Here is a 16,616-nt window from a genome sequence, read left to right as displayed (position 1 = left end):
TGTGCTAAATAGTGCTCTTGAAGTAGATCTAATGATCTAATAAAATAATTCGTGAGCTGTAAAGGCTCCTTTGCAAAGACTCTTGTTGGGGGTAGATGGAAAGTGGTTAACACCCACTGATATTAAAGTAGAATGAGGTTAGGTAAATGAACATACATCATTGAACAGTACAGCACAGTGCAGGCCCTTTGTCCCACACTGCTGTGCTGATCAATGTAAACCTACTCCACGATCAATCTAACCCTTCCCTCCTACACAGCCTATAACCATCCATTTTTCTTAACCTCATCTGCTTATCTAAGAATCTCTTAAATGTCCCTATGGCATCAGTTTCTACCACCAGCCTCCAGCAGTGGGTTCCAGGTGCCTACCACTCTCTGTGTTTAAACAAAAAACTACCTCTCTATCTCCCCAAAACTTTGCACCACTCACCTCAAGCAGATATCCTTTGATATTGGCAGAGAAAAAGGCACTGGCTGTCAACTCCATCTATGCTTGTCATAATCTTATTTATGCACCTCTGTCAAGTTGCCCCTCATAGTCCTTCACTCCAAAGATAAAAGCCCTAGTTTGCTCAAACTTTCCTCATAACATATGTTGTCTATTCCAGGCAGCATCCTGGTAAATCTCCTCTGCGCCCTCTCTATACTTCCTTGGTCCTTCATGTAATGAAGTGACCAAAACTGAACACAATACACCAAGAGAGTTAAAGTTTTAAAGAGCTGCAACATTATTTTGCAGCTCTTGAACTCACTCCGCCGGCTAATAAATGTTAACACACCATATACAGGGGAGTTTGGTGATTGCCAAGCGTGGCAAAATGTTTGCAGATGTTTCGGCTCCAATTGAAAAGCCATCATTAGTGAGCAACTGAGGGAGCCATCATTTAAACCCTGGAGGAGTATATAAGCCAACATTCGGAAGAAACAACATCCTCAACTGCACACTGATGATGGCTTCTTGATTGGAGCCAAAATGTCTGCAAACATTTTGCCAAGCTTAACGATGAACCAAACTTCCAAATAGCCAACCTGAACTACCAATATTTTGCAATATTTCAAACACCTTATGCCTTGTTAAGCACTCTATAAACTTGTGTAAAAGCTTATAGGGATGGATAGACTCAGACCCCAAAATCCCTCTGTTCCCCAACACTGCTAAGAATCCTGCCCTTGACCTTGTACTCTACCTTTAAGTTCAATATTCCAAAGTGTTTCACTTCTCAGTTTTATGGATTGAACTCCAACCCATTTTTCTGTCCAGCTCTACATCCATTTTTTTCCTACTATAACTTTCAACAATCTTCTACACGATTCACATCACCATATTATTAAATATCAGACCAAATATAATTCTGACCAAAGACTGCCAATGTACCTAAGTAAGAAGTGTAAGCTAAGTGCAAAAAAAAATTATTATTAAGTTGTTCATGATGTTGCAGATGGGAAATTAAGACCAACAATTATCATTAGATGAGCAACGATATTGGCTGATGGAATAACTGGATGCATAGTTGAATTTTGGCACACATAGTATTACAGTTCTGCTTTTGCAGTTTTTATTAGAAATGTATATTTCAAAATTTATAATGGAGAATGTAGACAGATAATGCAAAAGTATAGACAATAGGTGCAGAAGTAGACCATTCGGCCCTTCGAGCCTGCACCACCATTTTGAGATCATGGCTGATCATTTACTATCAATACCCGGTTCCTGCCTTGTCCCCATATCCCTTGATTCCCCTATCCATAAGATACCTATCTAGCTCCTAGTTGTTGTAAGTAGTTGTAAGAATTTAAAAAGTAGTTAAACTGTAATAAATGATTCAAATCATTTGTGTCTGGCACAACTGTTTTTCAACTAAACTCTGAAATTGATTTTTTTTTTCATCTTAAAAATGACAACAGTTGAAGACACAATCATTTGGAGCTGTGCTCTTTTTGTTTGAAGGCTCAGCTACTTGGTAGAGGTTGTCACAATCAATTTGTTGCTGTCTGGTTAATGAGTCAAACCATTCTGTTTGAGAGGGAACATTTTGCTGTGCTGACTGCTATGGTCTATGGAGAATAATATAAATGCCATTGGACAAGTTCAATATTTTCTTATATAGACTTGTTCAGAAAATTGAAACTCTCAGATCATCTCCAAATTACTCAGAATTCAATACCATTTCCACTGCTGAGGAATCTTCTGCAACACCTTGCATAATTTTGTTAATGTTGTTATATTAGTTTTCCCTCTGATTCTGTTTGTGACAAATCATCAGCTAAACTTTAGAACTTGACAGGACTAAGTTTCATGCATGCACTGTTTGATTCATCTGCACCACAGAGCAATCATGAATGGGAGCTGCAGCTAGATTTATTGGTTCATAGCAAGACTTCAATAAAGTACAACTGGATCAGCAAAGACCACAGTAATGGTAAACAGGACAGTGTCTGAGCAGCCAGGGTTTGAATACAAATAAGCATGAGGACAAATAAGTTGAGAATTGACTACTCACTTACTACTTGCTTTTTGCCCATTACGCCACTAGTGTTTAGGGCAGCAATGAAGGTCCTCGATCTCGGGTGATGTCCAGGACTTCCATCGAGTCAGTGGCTTCCTTTCAGTTTTCACTTTTGACAGTTGTGCAGGTCCGGTGTGGAGTCTCAGGAATACCATCACACTCAGACGTAGAAGGATTCTCCATTGCTGTTTCCTTAACAATTTTGTTAGCCCTGAGCCGAACCCCCAACCTGGAGGTCTAGTGGGCCACTCTTAGTCTGTCTTCTACCTTTTGACCTGCTTGGCATGGGTGACCCTACCAAGAGCCAAATCCTAAAGCCCTGACTCCAGCCAACATAGCTCTCTGGGTCACTGAGGCACACCAGCCTCTAAACCACAACATGGTTGTCGTCCTCTTGGAGGAGTGAGCTACTCAGCTCTTCTAAAATGCTCCTCTATTTGCAGATAAAATCATGGTAAATCTGATTGTAACTTTAAACTCTGGATTCATCTGTACCAACAGTAACTTTTCACTCCTTTTGCTTATCAATAATCTCTCTTCATTTAAAGATATTCAAAGACATTTTGGCAGGTCTGTACACCAGGTCTCCACCCAGATAACAGGAGTCATCTGCTGTTCATTTCCAACTCATTACCTGCAGCCTATTTAAACCCAGTTTTTGTCCAGTCTTTGTTCACTCATTAAACCAAACAGCCTCAACCAGTGGCTCCCAGCCTTCAATTAATTTGTCTCCTCTGGTGTTTAATATCTGTTCTCTCTTGTATTGTGGCCTCTCAGAGACTTGTTATTTTTGCAGTCTGCTATTAAATTTATCATTCATCACTGAGTTGTCTCTGCTGCTCTGCTTTTGGGTCAAATCTCCTCTACATTTCCTGACAGGTTAGGTGACCCTGTGATTGACTCAGCAGAGTTTACTCACTTGTAGGAGGTTGTCTGTTGACCTGAGCACATGAGCCAGAAGCAGCAGGAACCGTTGATTTTCTGCTCGCTGCTCTCCTCCAGCTTTCCTTCTTGATACAGCAACCCCTCTGCAGTCAACGTCTTCCCTCAGAGCTCCAGATTCTGGTGCCCAAATGCTTCGATGCATCCCTAATCCAATACCACAACTCTTGTGTTTTGAGCTCCAGCCATCTCTGTGTTCTGCGGAGCTTCATTGTCTCTGTCTTGACTGGTCAAGCTCTGACCTAAACCACTGCTAACTGGGACAGCAAAACCACAGAGTGCAATAAATATAAGGAGTTCAGGACCCTCGTGGTGGAGTGCAGCTAGAATGTGGAAGCACTGCTGGCCCACAACCATCACGGCCTCTCAGAGCACTTGAAAGATGAGCTGTCTACCTGGGAGGTGCCTGCTGGCCTTGAAAATCTCATCACTTTGGCCCTCCATGTTGACAAGCGTCTTATGGAGCAACCCTCCAGATCACTAGCCAGAACTCCAGTTCCATTCCCAGATTCATTTTGGGCTGCAGGACCCCCCATCAGCAACACCTCCAGAATCTGTGCAGTTAAGGAGAGCTCTTTTAAACCACCAGGTAGGGAGGAGGGGCATTCTGTCTTGTATGCTCCCCCAGCCCCTTGTTTAAGCACCACAGCCCGAATCACCCTCTCTGTCGTACTCCACACTGCGACGTCTCGACTTGCGCAGGAGGCTCTGGTGGATTCTGGCACAGCAGACGACTTTTGAGACCGGACTCTGTGTGTTCAGCTTGCACTCCCTGTCAACCATTTCTTTTATTCCTTCTGCGTCACAGTCACTAATGAACATCACTTGAGGTCTGGGATGGTTGGGGCACGCACATAGCCTGTGCACATGAGCATCAGAGAGCACCGTGAGTCTATTCAATTCCTCCCGTTTGACTCACCCAACACTCTTCTCATCTTGGGTTACCCCAGCTATCCACTCACGACTCTCACCTCCTCTGGTAATCAGCTTCACTGCTGAGTCAGGGACCCACATCCCTGCAGCCTCAGCTGACTTCACCCTGTAAATCCATGGAGACAGAAGAAATGTTTGATGTCACCAAATTGCCACAGGAAATACCACGACTTGGCCTGTGCCTTCAGTAAAAGGACAGTACCCTGAAGCCTCACAGACCACACAACTGTGCGACTGATCTCCTCCTGGGCTCTAACCCTTCCCGAGGTCATCCATCCTCCATCTCCCTTCCTGAGACCCAAGCCATGAATGGTTACATCCCTGAAGCGCCTCTGCACGGCTTCATTTGACCATCCCAATCCCCAGCTGGTGAAGGATTCTTCTTTGTCAAAAAGAAAGTCTGGTTTCTCCATCCCTTCATCGACTACCATGGTGATCATGACAGTAGTGGACCCGTTCCCCAAGGCAGCCCACTTCATCGCCCTCTCCAAACTTCTGTCGGCTGCTGAGATGGCAGACGGGTTAACTCCACAACGTAGTTCACCTCCACGGTTTCTCTCAAGGCATTGTGTCAGACTGGGGCCCACAGTCTGACTCCCGCTTCTGGCAAGCTTTCTGCTCCCTCCTCTGCACCTCAGTGAGTTTGTCCTCTGTCTATCATTCGCAGGCCAATGGTCAGTCAGAAAGAGCTAGTCAGCAAGTGGAGAAGCTTTTGCAATGCTTCACCATCTCTAACCCTTCCACATGCTCTGTTCTGTATCTGCTCTGGGCTGAACTGTTCCACAATCTACACACCTCTTCTGCCACGGGTATGTCGTCTTTTGAAAGCTTCTTGGATACCAACTCCCGTTGTTCCCCATGGAGGAGCCAGTGGTGGAGGCCTTGGTTCACTGCTGCTGTAATGGTTGGAGGTGGGCCTGCCTTGCCTACCGCCAGCAGGCCACCACTGGTGGTGCCCAGCCAGACTACTCCAGCCTGGGGACTGTGTCTAGCGTACCACCCGAGATCTGCTCCTGCGCATTACTTTCGCACGCTCTTGCCCCAGTTCATTGGCCCCTTCAAGATTACACATCGCATCGATGCAGTCACTTACCACTTCCAGCTGCCACTGTCCTTCAGGGTCACTCCTGCCTTCCATCTGTCTTCCCTCAAGCCCAAAGCCCATGGGCCACTCAACCTGCCTGAGCCTGTACCTCCAGAACCAAGGACGGTGGCCCAATGGACACAGTTCGCCAACAGATGGATTCCCTTCATCGTGGTTGAGGTGTGCAGTATGAAGCAGACTTGGGAAGGGTCAGCCTGGAAGAGAAGGCTTGGGTACCATTCCATTTCATTTTGCATCTATTGCTGTTTGAGAAGTTTTCACTGAACCCATCCAAATTGTCCTGGGGTTTTGGGTGCCAGCTGTAGGAGGTGGACCCTATCAGGCCTGCACAGGCAGGCACCTCCCAGTCTCTAGTCAGCCTATTTAAAACCCAGCTCTCACCCACAGTCCTTGTTCACTCATTGAACCAGTCACTCCTAGAATTCAGTTACCTTCTTGCCTGTGACATTTAGTATCTGCCCTCTCTCATTTTGTGGCCCTTCATGGGTTGTTATTTTTGTTGTCTATCATTAAAGTTATCATCCATCGCTGAATTGTTTCTGCTGCTCTGCCTTTTCGGTCAAGAGACCTCTACTAAGTGTATAAAAACACACTTAGCGTTTGGAGACCAGAGGGTTGAAGGCATTTGGGCAAAGCTTATGCCGAGGACTCAGTACCAGTAATGGTGAAGATGACACTGGAGTTTGAAGCAGACTTCATTGTGGGGGAGATAATCTGGAGTTGGGTGGTAAAGTAAGGCTGTGAACAGCTTGTTCTAGCAGGCTGAGATTAGCAAGGAAGCAGACTTTGTAGTCGGACTGAAGTTGATGGTTTTGGTATTGTCTGTGGATAAAATTGTGGCTGATTCAAGACTCCATATTGAATACAATGGCTAGCAGCTGAGAGGTGAAGGAGGGATCAAGAAAAGTGAATGGCTTCATCTGCATATATGGGGAAGCTGGCTCTTTGACTGCAGATGAGATCTTCTAATGAAAACATTAAAGGCTGGACGGAGAGCTTCAGAGATGGTGCAGTTAAAGTAGAAAGGGAAGACATTGCTGAAAATTAAGGAAGAAAGACAACAAAACGTTGGTGAGTTTGGAACAAATTGAGATCAATCCCACTTTATTTAAAGGAGCAGAGAATGGTGTGCAAACAACTATGGCAAATACTGGGAAGGTTTTGAGGAGGAATAATATCAGTTACAAAGAGCATTAATTGTATATTTGCAAGTGCCTTTCAGTGTTCCAGCAGTAGCAAGCACCTGAACAGAAAGATTCAGATTAGAAACAGACGAGCTAATTGAGGATAGTCAGCATGGCTTTGTGCGTGATAGATCATGTCCAACCAATCTTATAACATTTTTTGAAGAAGTTACCAGGAAAGTTGATGAAGGCAAAGCAATGGATGTTGCCTACCTGGACTTCAGCAAGGCATTTGATAAAGTCCCACATGGGAAGTTGGTCAGGAAGATTCAGTCGCTCGGCATTCAAGATAAGGTAGTAAATTGGATTAGTCAGTGGCTTCATAGAAGAAGCCAGAGAAAGGCAGTAGATAGCTGCCTCTTTGACTGAACGCCTGTGACAAGTGGAGAGCAGCAGGATTGGTGTTGGATCTGTTGTTGTTCGTCCTTTCAATGATGTGGATGATAATGTGGTTAACTGGATCAGCAAATCTGCAGATAACACCTAAATTAGATGTGTACTAGACAGCGAGGAAGACTTATCAGAGCAGGATCTGGACCAGCTGGAAGAATGGGCTGAAAAATGGCAGATGGAATTTAATGCAGACAAGTGTGAGGTGTGCACTTAAGTAGGACCAACCAGGGTGGATCTTACATAGTGAACGGTTTGGGCACTGGGGGTGTGGTAGAACAAAGGGATCTGGGAATACAGGTCCATAATCCATTGAAAGTGGTGGCACAGGTGGAAAGGCTGGTAAGGAAAGCTTTTGGCACATTGGTCTTCATAAATCAAAGTACTGAGTACAGGAGGTGGGATGTTATGCTGAAGTTGTATAAGATGTTGGTGAGGCCTAATTTGGAGTATTGTTTTGCAGTCTTGGTCTCCAAACTACAGGAAAGATGTAAATAAGTTTTAACAAGAACAGAGAAAATTTACAAGGATGTTGCCAGGACAGGAGGACTTGAGTTATATGGAAAGATTAAATAAGTTAGGACTTTATTCAGTGAGGGGAGATTTAATAGAGGTATATAAAATTATGAAGGGTATAGATAGGGTAAATGCAAGCAGGCTTTTTCCATTGAGGTTGGGTGAGACTACAACTAGAGATTGTGGGTTAAGGGTGAAAGGTCAAATGTTCAAGGGGAGCATGGGGGGGGGATCTACTTCACTTAGAGGGTTGTGAGAGTGTGGAATGAGGTGCCAGCGCAAGGGTGCATGTGAACTCGATTTCAATGTTTGAGAGAAATTTGGATAGGTACTTGGAGGGGTGGGAGGGTGGCTGCAGGTCGATGGGCGGTTTAAATGCTTCAACATGGGCTGAAGCGTTTGTTTTTGTGTTGTACTTTTCTATGACTCTGTAAACAAAGATCTGATAAGCAATATCTTTTTGAAAGACTTTTGGATTGGGAAAAGACGGGTCGAAGACGACGGTTTGACCGTCCTGTCAAATTTGTCCTCTCACTTGCTGGCCCTGGAACAAAGCTGAGTCAATAACAAAAATAATAAAAACCTAAAATAAAAGCGGTTCAGTTGCTGCGGATTTGAGTGGAACTCAATTTGTCCTCGTTCAATACATCATATGGAATAGCAATCAGGAATTTTGACTGATTTTCCCCTTTCAAATCTCAGCCTGCTGTAGCCGATGGAAATGTTCCTGTCATCTTGCAACTCGGTGATGGAATCGATTTAGATCGCAGCGGTATCAGAATCAGGTTTAATATCACCAGCAGATGTCCTGAAATTTGATGTTTTGCGGTAGCAATACATAATAAAACATATGAATCGCAATAAGAAATATACAGATATTAAAAAGTATATAATATATATATATTTAAAATATATAAATGTAAACGTAGTGCCAAAGAGAGCCATAAAGACGCTGGAACAGTTTCGAACCCACAGATTTACAGCTACCAAGTTTTGAATTGCTTTTGATGGGGTTGCTGGTGTGGATTAAATGTGGGGAAAGTTCGCTTGGACCCATTTCACAATTCTTGCCGCGGGGCGAAAGGGCGCATATCGGGGTTAGGAAAAGCTCACGGGTGGGCACCTCTGATTTTTTTTAAAAATAGAAGCCTCCCTCGAAAAATGTCGATAGCAAACCTAACAAAAACAACTAATTTAGGGATCCCCCGTTTGTTCAGAAGGCTGGCGATCAAACTGAAGTCAGCAGAGTTGGGGGTGAGGTGTAAAAAGCAGAGGCTTGATCGGAAATTTCGCGTTGTTTCCTCCATCCGCCCAGTGTGTTTCGGTGCCTTGCTCCATCGCGGCGAGTGCCTCCGCCTCCCTCTTGCCTGTGGGCGGGCTGACCGCGTTGACTGACATGCCCGTCCTGCAGCTGCTCTTAACCCGGCACCCGATGCCTTCGGCTGCCGCAGTCGATCGCTGGGAGCATCAATTTAGGGTATGTAGGCAGCGGCGCGGCCGGCTGAGCGGAGTCGACGGGGCGCCGAGCTCGGCAGCACAGTGGCTGCGAGACCCAACTTGGCCTCTGTGCTTCGAACGACAGTATCATCAGCTGTGAACGCCAAGATTTCGACCCCTGTCGCCACCATGGTGGCCAAGGATTACCCGTATTGTATCGCAGCCAAGAGGACGAACTGTGCCTTGGAAGTGCAGACTGTCAGCTCTTCAGTTAAAGAGATCGAGGTATGGTGAAGCAACAGTTCCTATGTCTGTGTTTGGTGGCGGCTGTTCTGTGCTGACTTTCAAGCCGGGCTCGTTTTATCATAGACTTCTGAGTGCGAGAAACCACGTTGACAAGTATTGTACTTAGCACTGCGAGCTTGCCACTGTCTTGTTTCAAAAGTACATTTGTACTGATCGCCACCTGTAGCATTATGCCAAATTGACGGACCCAGTTTGTATTAGCATCTGCGTTTAGTCTTGAAAGAATGAGGTATCGCCTCAAACTTTTGCATCGTAAACACGGTCCTTTTTCGAGCAGTCGCTTCCATTTGAACCCCTCTTTGTGGTAAATTCACTGGGTCACTCGATCCAGTTGTTAAGAGGTAAAGCTACCCCCCCCACCCCCGCGCGCCTTTGAAGTCTCCAATCCAGACACCAGCTGATGTGAGATCCTCTCTGATTTCCAAAGTCTGCCACTTCCATCTTGGCCGCTTCACTCAGCGGTTTGTACTTTGTTTGTACAGTAACGTACAACCCCTTTGAGGATTAAGCCTGGAAGCCAGCGAAATGGGGTGGGGGGGGGGGTGGTTGAAAACTGTCTAGCCTTCCTGGGCTCAGGAAAAGTGCAGGAATTTTATGAGTGCACTCTTGAAGTGTAGTTTCCATGTGTGTTCTTTTTCGAATGGTAAAGCATATAAATACACACCACAAATTTGCTGCAGATGGAAAAGCCTCTAGTTTCCTCTCAATGCCTTGGATATATTGATGGAATTAGTGGGTTCAAATCTTCTTTCTTTAACCCTTCAGATTATCCCACTTACAGTGCTACATCCATAAATTCATTCTGGAGAATCCTTAAATGGAGAGTGTTGCTTTTTTTGTTTTATGGTGGTGTCTGCTGATTGATTAGAAGTTGCAAACTTATCAGTTGTCTTGAAAATATTATGCTTGACTGCTGTGTGTATTTGTGCCAATGTGCAAATCATTGAAAGCTTATTGCAACAAGGAGAGATAAGTGTAGAGATAAATTATGATAAACTGGTTAAAAATTGTCTCTACTTTTACATTTTGTTCAAAATTTTATGAGGTATGATTTTTTTCCTTGCTGAACTGAATTATTCATCCAGTCAGTTAAATTCCAGGTTCAAGTTATGAAATAGCTGTACTTCTGCACTGGGAGCCTTGTCTCCAAGTAATTGAAGATGCATTTTTACACCCAGGCAATTAAATAAATTATCACAATATTCTTTTTAAAAGTCCTTTACAGGAGTTCTGTTCCATCGAAATTCAATCCTCTGCCTTTTGTGGTTTTGAAAATACTGTTGAGGTAAACGTGTCACTTAGTGAGGTCTCAACTAGAGTGATTCAGTATCTTTGAAATGCAAGCGTGATTGAAATTCTTACAATTAGTCTTACAATATCTCTTTTTTTGCTTGATAGCTTTTAAAGGAAGTATTAACTAAGTGCCATTCAGCATCATATGCTGTTCATAACCACAGAACAGCGAAAGGTGATTAAAACCCAGTAGCTGAATTTTTGGGTAAGGGGTGGAGTTACAAGGCAGTCTTGAATCTTGTGCCCTCAATAATCATGACGAGGATGCCTTCTAGCTTCACCATGTGGTAATAGCATGCAGTTTTCATGCAGTTCATAACAAGGTATTCCGTCTGGAATAATCATGCCTTTAGCTAGTCCGTGCTGATTCGAATTTTAGACTTGACTAGCTATATTATTTGCAAGTTTAATTCCAGTTAAATATGATAGCAGCTATTTTCTTGAGCATTTTGGAGTGAAGTTGGTAACAAAGGCTCAAAATTTGCAATAAGACTGATTGTGGTAAAAGAAATGAATAAAATTTTGATAATTTGTCCATAAATAAGTTGTATTGTACAAACCTGTATTTGAACTAGCTGGTACTCTCACTTGAGTACCATTATTTACATTAAAGTGCATGTTCTGTTTTTTTTAAAAAATGCTTTGTTTCAGATTTTGCAAAATTTATGCCAGAAGGTTCGTGATTTTGATCCAATAAGGCAGAATCTTCTATTTATTGCTGAGATCTGTTGATCTATTAGCTAAGGTGTTCTTTATACAGTGCAAAATATAGATAAGGAAAGTGACCTTCAGATGGAAAATGGTGTGCCTACATTATGTCCTACAGCTCATTAGGCCTCAGGTTATTTTCATAAAGCAGAATCTTCTGGATGCCTTGTATTTTGCCAACTTTTACTTTTTACTTTTAAAAAAAATCATTAATCCTTATTTTCTTGGAGAAAACAGATTTTCATCTTACTAAAGATAAGTTAATTTCAGCATTAAAATTGAAATGTTCTTTCTGGTACATCATGGCAGTATTTGTACTACTTTGCAATAATGAATATTTTCTCCTCCTCTTCTAGTCATGTTGACTTGAGACAACAAATTTATTTGTAAATCTTCTATCCACTCTACTGCCTTTTCTTTCATTCCATGTATTTTAGCAGATATATCAGTTTTTATTTTTACTGGAATTGAAGATTGAAAATATGCAATATTTAACTCAGTCGGCAGGCAAAGTTGTTATTGCCAAAATATTCACAGCAATTGAAAGTGGAATTAAAGTCAATTTAACATGATTTTTTTAGCCATATTGGTTGATACACAAGCTTAGGCAATTTAAACCACACTGCTGAATTTCATCTATTAAACCATTTTATATTTAACTTTTCCACCTACCTTCCTGGAATTTTCTCAATGAACATTTTCTAGAAGTGCTTTGAATGGAACAAAGTGTATTTATTAGTGTCTTTTTTCACATCCTTATGGAATTTGTATGATTTTGATATCGTGGAGCTGAAGTGATGATGTGCATTACTTGATGTAGACAAATTTACAATGAGATCGCCAGGTTTAGGAATTTCCTGAGGCACTGCAATGGTGTGCAATGTCTGTGTGCGAGTCAGTATGTTTGGTTATGTGCTCTACGTTCATTGATTTCAAATTATTCATGCACAAGTGGTTGAGGTCCCTTTGTTGACATAAAATTTAGTGAAGAAAGTGTGTGTGAAACCTACATTGAAGCAATAAGTGTTTGTGAATAAGTTTAGTCAGATGTGTTTGAGTGCACAGAATTCATCTCCCTTAGCTTCCCATGAGAAAGACCTTTATTGTGCACTTCTAATTGAAGTAAGTAATACTTCATCAGAAGGTTCAAAAGAACAACATATTGCTGTTGTTTTAGGGTGTGTGATTAAATAATTTATTCATCTATTCACTTGGTTCATTATTTTAAGAGAAAGCACTAACCTATTTATAAACATGAGAAAGTCTGCAGACGCTGGAAATCCAAAGCAGCTCATGCAGAATGCTGTAGGATCTCAGCAGGTCAGGCAGCTTCTAAGGAAATAAATAAACAGTTGACATTTTGGCCGGAGACCCTTCTTCAGGACTGAACAGGGGAAGAGGGAAGTCACCAGAATAAAAAGGGTAGGGGTGGGGGAAGGATAGCTAGAAGGTGATAGGTGAAGCCAGGTGGGTGGGAAAGGTCAAGGGCTGGAGAGAAAGTAGACTGATAGGAGAGGAGTGTGGACCATCGGAGAAAGGGAAGGAGGAGGGGACCCTGAAGGAAGTAATAGGCAGGAAAGAAGTAGTTAAAGGTCAGAGTGGAGAATAGGACGGGGAGGGGGAAAACAATTTTTTTACCAGAAGGAGAAGTCAATATTCATGCCAGCAGGTTGGAACCTATTTACACTAATTGAAGTTTATCCTTCCAGCAGAATCTGTATTAGTTTGGAAAAGTGAATTGCAATAGCCTGAACAATAACAGAAAACTACACAAATGCTGAGAGCTATGTAACTGTAAATCATCTTAACATCATCACTTTAACTAGAAACAGGATCAAGTGTTGAATTATTTGGCATAGATTATTCTAATGGATTTATAGTGCAGTCCCTTAAATATTGCTGAGACTTTAACTAGCATTGTCTTTGTGCTGATTTTGGATCTCCAAGACTGCTCCCAAAATTGTTCGTCAGCATTCACAAACATTTACAGTTCTCCAACATATGGTATTAATTAGTCTCTTTAAAACAGAACAAGTTGATCAATAAGCCGTATCTTGCACAGTTAGAATGATAATATTTTACACCACCTGAACTAATCAGCATTTGGATAGGGTAAAACATGTTTGTATTCTGTAAAACTGGCATAATATCTTTTGTTATAAGGATCTGATTTAGTGCACTTAAGTACTTTGTTTTTAGTTTAAAAAGTTGCATGTATAATCCATCTTTTGCTTCTTTCAAAGAGCCCCGAAGTACGTAAAACCAATGTGATGAGCTTGGTGTATTTAGTTGTAATGTAGGAAATCTGGTAGTTGATTTGCATACAGCAAGCTCCCGCAAATAGGAATGTAATTGCAACCAGGTAGACTTGTCTTACTTAGGGTTAGCAGATCAAGTTCAGAAATATGTATGGCTACCATTAAAGTCTTTCTTGTAGGTGCTTCTAGTAAAATTGATCCAGATATTTGTGCACCATTTTAAAAGAATTATCCACGTGCACGGCTCTAAGACTTGTTCATTTCTGAGGCCATTTAATACCAACCAGGTTTAAGGCTTTGGGGATGATTGAATCCAGTTTCTCAGTCCGACTAGCCTTGCAGCAGGAGGCATTTCATGACGCTGAGCAGAATGGGCCTCTGGCAAAAAAAAATGTCTTTTTTAAGTGCAATTGTCTTCAACAGTGAACTAACACTAATCAGAGGAGGGGGCTGACTTTTCAAAATGGAGTAGGGCCTTGCTGTACATATTCCAAAAGAGGAGACATTTTGTATTCATGAGTTACTTTGATGTGCGTAGGTCAATAGAATTGCACACTCAGTCGCCTCTTTGGTAGCTCAGATGAGGAAGTGTTCTCACTGGTATCTATGTTACAAATGAGTAAAAACAGTTTGTTTTAATTGGTGCCCACTGGTCAACTGCACATTATTATATCACATGGTTTTCCTTGCCATGTTAATATAGAATGGTTTTGATTACCTAACATACTGATAGTATACTGAAACATTTGTGTTGCATTTGTTGCTTTTAATAGCCTGCTCAAGGACAGACCTCAACGACAGCTGTAAATTAGGCAGTTTGGATTTCACAGATGTTTAGCTATAGAAGCCGTGAATGTGGTTAGAACCATAAAAAATAAGATTTACTTTTTTTCCCCCAAAGTAAAACCCTTAAGATCTTTTATGATTCATTCAACCTTCAAGGATATCTTATGTAGAAAAAGGAAGCAATACTTGTTTGTTTTATGGGATCTGTGCTGAAAAGTGAGGCATATCTCTTTCAAAAAGTTAAATCAGGCATGCTGCACTGTCATACCATATAATTACTTTAAGCTCAAAGTACAGACAGTACCATAATTTGAAAAACAGCTGAAACTATGATTCAGGACACGAGGACCTATTTGGATAACCATTTATTCCCCTAGGCCTTTCATACGCAGTAGGATCTGTTATTGGATAAATTTGAAGAAATCAAATGAAGCCCTTGTTGGAGATTATAAATAATATTTAATTCGAGCAAAACAACAGTGTTAAGTTGGCTGGTGACAATGTCCTGAATTTAATGGCCATATCACTCGGATAGCAAGCCAGAGTTTTGTGGAGAATTACTACAGTACATGTCAGCATGTTCTGGATGTCCACACTGCAGCACCACAGCCTAGAAGCATGGAGGTCATACACGGGCACACCTGATCTCCTGCTCAACATCAGATCAAACTGATCGGGGCAGCTCCATACAGATTGTTTGTATAATTTGGTGGATTTAATAGTCTGTTCAAGGACACAGCTGCCAAATAAGCACCAATCCCTTTCACTTAAATGAGCTGCTGACCTTTTTTTCAAAGGTAAGTAAAGCTGTGTTTTGTTTGCTTTTTATTTTAATTCATTTGTTCTTTCCAAATGTTGCATTCTTTGGGTTGGCTTTCATTTTCTTCCTTACCCTGTGCAATGCATCTTGTATGCTGAGCCATATAAAGCAGTGTGAGGACAAAGAAGCAGTTTCCCTTTTCAAAAAAAAAGGGTTTTAACTAGAGTCAAAATAGAATCTGACTTGGGCGGCAGATTTCAACTGGATACAGGGTATTGTGGTGGAGAAATTGTAGTTGGAAGAAGATGGCTTCCAGCAAGCAATGCCACCAAAGGCAATGTCCTTCAGACAGTTCATGAGACAACACCTTTTACTCTCTTCTTTCAAATGTGATTCTGCTACTGTTGGAACCTGTGATTTACATTTTGATGGTGTGTTTTTGGGCTGGCTGTTTGCTGTCTCCAAGGGAGTTCAGTGCGTTCCGGAAGCCAAGAAGCCTGGAGACACGATCGACTCCATTTCTTGCCAATTAAAGCGTCAGGCAAGATCGAAATCAACGAGGACAAGAGCAGGAGGCGAGCAGGTGTTCATGGCCGTCAGCCTGTGTTTGACCGGTATCGCTCTCCCTCTTGTTTGCTGTTGCTGAGGGAAGGTGTCTACATTTGATCAGTCCCTCCCTTGCTCCTGGAGGAAGGTGCCCGTGATTGATCGATCTCTCTCTCCCCCTCACTCAATGCTGCTGGAAGGATGGTGCCAGAGACTTGGATCTCGGGCAAGGTTTAATTGACACAGTTTGTGGAATGAATGTTGTAGTTTATGTTATTTTGTGTGATTTTGTTCGGGGCAGTCTGCCTCTGTAGCCTGCATTTAACAAATGACTTAGTGCTAAGTTGAATTGAACTAAACCGTACATTCCTAGTCTTTGTCGTTTAATGTTTTATATTGCGTTTTTTACTTTTTTTGCCATATGCACAATTTGTTCTTTTTTTGAGCCCGTTGGGTGTTTGATGTTTTCTTTGGATGGTTCCAAGTTGTTTCTTTGTTGCTTGGCTGTCTGTGGGAAGACGAATCTCAAGGTTGTATACTGCAAATATCCTTTGATAATAAATGTACTTTGAATCTTTGAATTTGTGTTCAGAAATATTCAAGGGAGCATTTAAGAAAAATAGAAATCTGAAACGGTTCTTGCTTCACAAAGATGGTTCAGATGTTAGATTTGCAGAATCCTTATAAATGATTTAAGATTACTAATTTTGTCTAAAGCAGACAATGGTGAGTCACTGGACATTCTTTCTCCTTGATTAATTAATAACCAAAGATCAAACTTAATGGTTACTGAAGCTCTGTCTGCTGTTATGAAGACAGTGGCTAAAATTGCATAACAAAGGCCCAAGGGATAGACTATCAATACAGACTATTGGGAAGTAGATGTAATCACATACAACAGCTATCGTCCAAAACCACAGTTAAACAGCTTATTGAGGAATTT

General features: G+C 41.9%; 1 protein-coding gene across 4 annotated transcripts in view; it reads left to right on the top strand.

The window, feature by feature from the left end:
• The window catches only part of arhgef3 (Rho guanine nucleotide exchange factor (GEF) 3), a 251,673-nt gene that overhangs the window by 206,239 nt on the left and 28,818 nt on the right, over positions 1 to 16,616 (top strand). The window contains exon 1 of one of the 4 annotated variants that reach the window (XM_059944171.1): positions 8,951 to 9,301. The exons of the other annotated variants lie outside the window; for them this stretch is intronic. Coding sequence (XP_059800154.1) covers positions 9,206 to 9,301 — 96 coding nt within the window. The 5' untranslated portion in view covers positions 8,951 to 9,205. Of the gene's footprint in view, positions 1 to 8,950; positions 9,302 to 16,616 lie in introns of those variants that run through there. 4 annotated transcript variants of the gene reach the window in all.

The sequence above is a fragment of the Hypanus sabinus genome, chromosome 19, assembly GCF_030144855.1.
Source record: "Hypanus sabinus isolate sHypSab1 chromosome 19, sHypSab1.hap1, whole genome shotgun sequence".
Taxonomy (NCBI): domain Eukaryota; kingdom Metazoa; phylum Chordata; class Chondrichthyes; order Myliobatiformes; family Dasyatidae; genus Hypanus; species Hypanus sabinus.
This window is presented reverse-complemented; position numbering and strand designations above follow the sequence as displayed.